Genomic DNA, 6,000 nt, shown 5'->3' with positions numbered 1-6,000 from the left:
GGCTTGGAGAAATAGGACAAGGGGCAATGGTCCTCTTCAACCCAATGCAATCTATGGATGAGAGATGTTCCAGTCCCTTCATCCTCTTAGTGGCTCTGCAATGGACTCTCTCCAGAAGTCCCTTGTCCTTCTTGAGCTAGGGTGCCCAGAACTGGGGGGTGGTCTGGTTTGTGTTTTCCTTTTCCAGCTGCATTACATTTGAATATGTGAAGAAATACACAGATCTGGCCTTTCTTTTTAATAATGTTTCAGGACCAGGGTACAAAACAAAAAAGGTTAATGCATTAATGTTCTGAAGTGATAAATGTACTGCAAAGAAGCACATCCTACATACACAGAATATATTTCTCTAGATAATTATGGACACAGAGATATAAAATAACTTATACTTGTCTTGTTGGTGTGGTTTTGTTTGTTTTTCATCACAGTAGGAGCTCAGCTTATATAAAGTGACAACAGGAACTGAACAACAGGCTGCTCCAAAGCAACAACAAAACCCAGCAGTGCCTCTGTGTGTATGTGGTGCTGGGGCAAAAAAAAACAATAGGGAGCTGAGGGATTTCTGCCAGAAGTGGGTCTTGAACACAAACATGGACGAGGAGGGAGAAGGTCTCTTGGCCGTGGGGAGAGGTTCTGGAGGAGATCAAGTGCTACTGTGTGGTGAGGGGAAGGGTGGGGTGAAGACTGTCAACATCTCAGTTATGTTTGTAGGGATACAGGCAGTAGGTAGGGCAAGCTCTGCCCACTGCCTCCAGCGTGATGCCTGCTCTTAGGATGGACCATCCAGCTGGCACTGTGGGGCTCTCATCTTTACAGAGAGAGTGGGACCTGGCAGCCTTCACTGTGCACAATGAGAGCAAACGTAGCACTTCACAGGAAGGATAAGTATCACCACTGTGGAAGGACAAAATGCTGTCCAGTGGCTGTGAAATGTTCAGTGGGCCTGGAAGTGGCCTTCCTCACTTGCAACCTACCTGGTTTCTGCCTCTAGTGCTCCCTTCCTTCTGTTTCCCTTCAAGGGGTGGCTCTCCTGGCTGTGCCTGCAGAACCAATCTTCCCCAGGGACTGAACAGGAGGTAGAGCTAATTGGGAGCTCTTAGTGCTTGGCCCACAGCAAACAAGGAGGAACTCCATCTGCCCAGCTCAAAGCTATCTCAGGTTTTGTTTACAGGTTTGGCTTATTTAACAGCAAGGAAATGTTCTATAAAATTTGCATCTGAGAGTGAACTGAGGTTCCCAAAATTTAGGACTCTGGGCTTGTAGTATCTGGGTATTTTAGTGTGGGTTTATGTGACTTTGGAGAACTCTCTGGGCTGGCCAACAGCTTGCAGACCTTGTCGTTTCCCTCTCCACTACCCACACCTCGTGTTTGTGAGACCCAGCAAATAGCAGAAGGTGCAGACAAAGCTCAGGAGTGATGCTGGCAGTCAGCAGATTTCTGGTGGTGCCTACTCCACTCAAGGAAGGAAACCCATTGTGTTTTGCTTTTACTCATCAGCTCCTCCTAGGCTCCACGTCCGCTCTTGACCTCCAGGTTTACAGAGCACCCATTAGAAAGCAGGGATCTCACACTGGAAGAGTTGACTGCAGATTGCCATGAGGAAGGGTTGGACTTTTTTCTTCTGCTTTAGGTTTGTGGGTTTTTCTTCATACAGCAAAACAGGTAAAAACCCAAGGGTGATCTCACATCTAAAGGTATAATTTAAGTAAACACGTTTTTCTAGATCTCTTCCCCCCCCCCCCCCCCTTCCCTTTCCCTCCTCCCCGCCACAGCCTTCCTTTCACTCTGCTATTTTCCTCTTGGATGGAGGGAGGAGGTGGGAAGGGAGCTCGTTTGGCAGCTCATGCCCCTCCAGCTTGACTTTAATGAGATGATTGGCCAAGGCAAACTCCTCATCATCCAGCATGCCATCCTTGTCGATGTCAGCCAGTTTCCAGATCTTGCCCAGCACCGTGTTGGGCAGCTTGGACCTTACCATCTCCTTCTTGGCGTTGGCACCAGTTATTTTGCCATCCACAGGTGAGAGGGTGTAGAAGATCTCATCGTACATGGGCTTGTCCCTGGCCACCACCCACTGGGCGTCGTCGATGCCTTCGCCGGCGCCTTCGCCGTAGCCGTGGCCGAAGGGACCGTGCAAGGTGCCCTCGAAGGCTCCCCCCTTCACCATCTGGGTGGGGCGCTGGGACTCCTCCTGGCGCACCAGCACCATCAGCTGGGCGATGTCGTTGGCCAGCATGTCTTCCACGGTCTCCAGCAGCTTGCTCTTCAGAGGCTGGAACTTGCTAAAATCCTGGGCTTGCAGCTGATCCTTGAAACAGGACAAGAGCCAGAGGTCAGCCACCAGCCCTGCACACAGCTGGGACAGTGTGGGGTGGGGTGTCTCTCTGCTGCTTGGCTCAAAAAGGAGGAGTTGGGGGGAGCTCAGCTTTTCCTCCTCTGACAGCTCTGCCCCAGCATGGGATGGGGTTTCCCTGGCTGGCTTTGTGAGTGCAGAGGAAGGCAAGGAAGCTGGGAAGGGCCTGGAGAATAAATCTGATGAAGAGCAACTGAAGGAGCTGGGGATGGTCAGTGTGAAACAGAGGAGGCTGAGGGGAGACCTCATTGCTGTCTACAATTACCTGAAAGGAGCTTGTGGAGAGGCTGCTGCTGGTCTCTTCTCCCAGGTGGTTAGTGACAGAGCCAGAGGGAATGGCCTCAAGCTGGGACTGGGGAGGTTTAGACTGGACATCAGGAAAAGGTTTTTCACATCAAGAGTGGTCAGGGACTGGAATGTGCTGCCCAGGGAGGTGGTGGAGTCCCCAAGCCTGGATGTGTTTGAAGGTGGTTTGGATGTGATGCTTGGGGCTCTGGTTTAGGGGTGAGCCTTGCAGAGTAGTGTTGTGGGTTGGACTTGGTGATCCTGAGGGTCTTTTCCAACCTGAATGTTTCTGAGAAATCCTCTTTAAACCCTACAGAACATGACTTTCTTGGCTTATAAAGAGGGGGGCTGAGTGCTCTACACAAAGGCCCAGAGGATGGCCACCCTGTAAAGAAGGCTCCTCCTTTCCTATCTCCTTAAAGACCAAATTGTGCAAGGCAAACTGGCTGTGCAGCTCTTGCTGGATCATCCAGCCAGTCCCGCTCTGCACTCTGGAAAGGAGAGGCCACTCTGGCAAAAGACTGCTGGCCACCTCATTCAGGGCATCTCTCAGGTGCTTTACAGACAGCCGTGTGCCTGTAGAGAGGTGAGCAGGTCACTGAAGCATGGCATCTTTTCACAGCTAAGCAAAAGGGCTTGGAGCAGTGCCTGCAGGTAGCTCTCCTCTAAAATCTGCAAAACCACCTCCAGCTTTATCCTTCACCCTCGTTAACTCCATGTTGCTCACTCTTCCTGGATCGACACATGCAATTACTAACCCTTGGTAATGCAGTTTAACAAGCAGTGAATGGGACCTCTTGGAATCACTCTCCACAGACCTCATTCCCAGGAACTCATGAGAAATGGACTTTCAAAACAAACAAAAAGAAGAGCAGATGCTGTGTTTTCCACAGGGAGGTACTAATGACTTCAGCAGCTCAGAACAGGTCTCTGCCTGGAGTGAAGCCACATAGCAGCGTCCAGCATTGTCTGCACACACAATACAAGGCTCTGATCCAAGGGCCCTTCAAGGCTTTGACTTACATGGACAGTGGGTCAGGTCTCAGCTCTGCAGAGCAGAAACTTTGCTTCTCTGCTTAGAACAGAAAAGGGCCTTGAAGTTTTCACATCCTCCTTTCTCTCCTTCTAGAGAGTGAAGTAGAAGGCATAGGAAAAACAATGGAGCTCTTGAGGAGAGAGGGGCAAATACAGGTTTTCCAGGACCCAGTTTCCCTTCTAATATAAACTGGCAGCGCTCTTAGGCCTGAAAAATCTGCAAATGGATCCTGGAGTTAAAGACAACCACAGGAAATAATTTTGTAAAGTGCTCCTCAGGCAAAGATTTGAGGAATGAAGGCAGCTGCAGTCTCACAGGAATCCTGTGTGCAAGAAGTGCTCCTGCCCAAACACAGCCTGCACACATTGCAAGGCTCATGCCAGCATCACAGCCACCAAGAACCACACTCCTCTGTGGTGTTCCCTGCAGTCACTCCAACGCTCTGCCCTTGGGTGTCTGGTGCCCAGCCAGGGTGTCACTGCTTACCTGCATCTTTCTTAGGTTCGGGAAATCCCCAGGTGAGATCTGATGCTCCCGTTCAATCCGGGCATAAATCTCTCCCAAGTTGTTCACAAGCTCTTTCTTTTTGTTGTCTTTCCCAAACATTGAGGGCATCTCCTTCTTTAGGGAGCTGATGATGTAGGCGTGGACCTAACATGGAATGAAGAAAACAAAGAGTAAAGAGCACCTCAGAAAACTCTTCCCAGCAAGAGAGTGTTTGTGCCTAGGACTCGAGCCCATCTTGTTCCACCTTGAAGAGCAACCACAGCTTGCCTGGACCTATGAGGAGTAGCTGAGGGAGCTGGGGTTGCTTAGCCTGGAGGAGGGGAGGCTCAGGGGAGACCTTCTTGCTCTCTACAACTCCCTGAAAGGAGGCTGTAGCCAGGTGGGGTTGGTGCTCAAGACAGGCTTGGCTGTGGCACTTGGTTTGGGTGTCAGGAGGTGTTAGTTACTAGGGAATAGGTTGTCCTTGGTGATCTCTGAGGTCCTTCCCAACCTGGGTGATTCTCTGCTAGGCAGCAGGCCGAGTGCCTGGGTGCTGGGTGGCAGCACTCACCTTGGCCAGCCGTGCTCGCTTGATGAGGTCGTTCAGCTTCCTCAGGGCCGCGTTGCGGGGCAGGCTCTGGATGTCCCGGAACAGGTCCTGCTCCTCTGCCTCAAACAGCTTGCGGTTGTCGGGGATGAGCAGCTGGTGGGACCAGAAGGAGCCAATGTAGACTCTGATGACCTCGGGGGTGTTGACGATCTTGCCCAGGGACCACATGAGGGCCCCATAGACCCGCATCAGCTGCTGAGTCTCTATCTGGTCGGCCTTGTTGAGAACAACTCTCATCTTGTCCTCGTGGTTCTTCAGGGCTTTGATGACCTCGGAGAACTCGTCGGAGATGTCCAGCTTGTGTGCGTCGAACAGCAGGATGATGCGGTCCACCCGCTCCGCAAACCACTCCAGCACGGCGGCGAAGTCGTAGCCTGGGGAGGGAGGAAGAGCAGAGATCAGCCTCTGTGGGACTAGAGAAGTCACAGAATGGTTCAGGCCCGAAGGGACCTCCAAAGGTCATCCAGCTTCACCTCCAGCTATCTCCAGGGAAGGAGCCTCAATCGCCTCCCTGAGTAACCTGTTCCACTACCCTCACAGTGCAGAACTTGTTCCTAACATCCAATCTAAATTTGCTGTTCTCTACTTTGAAGCCACTGCCTCTCATCCTGTCTCTACAGGCCTTTAAAAAGTCTCCTTCCATCCTTCTTGTAGGTCTCCCTCAGGTACTGGAAGGCCCAGAGCCTTCTCTTCTCCAGGCTGAACACCCCCATCTCCCCAGCCTGTCCTTGTAGCAGAGCTGCTCCAACCCCCTGATCATTTGCATGGCCCTCCTCCAGACCCTACTTGCCCTACCCGAACTATGCCACCTGAGGCTAAGCTTACAAAGAGGCAGTTTCCCTAGGAGATCGGGTAGCTTGGTAGGGGAAACCTAAACCATCATGCCTTGTCCCAGGGAAGGCAGAATGAGGCACTGCCCATCACACTGAAGAGCCCAAAGTGCACACAGCTGAAGATAGTTCTCTCATCCTCTCCACCATAAGAGACCATCCAAAGAAGTCTTGAACTTGTGCCAGAGGCTTCCCTCAAATGTATCACAGGGAAAGTGCCAAACTCGAGCAGTTACTGCAGGAGTCTGGCATGTGGCAACAGGAGAAGTCTAACTTCCGACTTACAGCCATCAGCATAACCTGCAAAGGCTGGAGAAAGCAAGGTAACTGCAATGCTTGCACCCAGACTGGTCTGAGATGTGCATCTCTACTGCTTAACAACTCTTAGGTCTTGTCTAG

At 51.5% G+C, this 6,000-nt stretch overlaps 1 protein-coding gene across 1 annotated transcript in view; it reads right to left on the bottom strand.

The window, feature by feature from the left end:
* Positions 1-223: 223 nt before the first annotated feature.
* EHD3 (EH domain containing 3) overlaps positions 224-6,000 on the bottom strand; it is a 30,538-nt gene continuing 24,761 nt past the window's right edge. The window contains exons 4-6 of the mRNA XM_068153719.1: positions 4,733-5,145; positions 4,162-4,326; positions 224-2,309 (exon numbers count right to left, since the gene is read on the bottom strand). Coding sequence (XP_068009820.1) covers positions 1,782-2,309; positions 4,162-4,326; positions 4,733-5,145 — 1,106 coding nt within the window. The 3' untranslated portion in view covers positions 224-1,781. The remainder of the gene's footprint in view (positions 2,310-4,161; positions 4,327-4,732; positions 5,146-6,000) is intronic.

This window comes from Melanerpes formicivorus, unplaced genomic scaffold (genome assembly GCF_026170545.1).
Source record: "Melanerpes formicivorus ecotype bairdi unplaced genomic scaffold, bMelFor1.0.p_v2 SCAF_26, whole genome shotgun sequence".
NCBI classification, from domain to species: Eukaryota; Metazoa; Chordata; class Aves; order Piciformes; family Picidae; genus Melanerpes; species Melanerpes formicivorus.
This window is presented reverse-complemented; position numbering and strand designations above follow the sequence as displayed.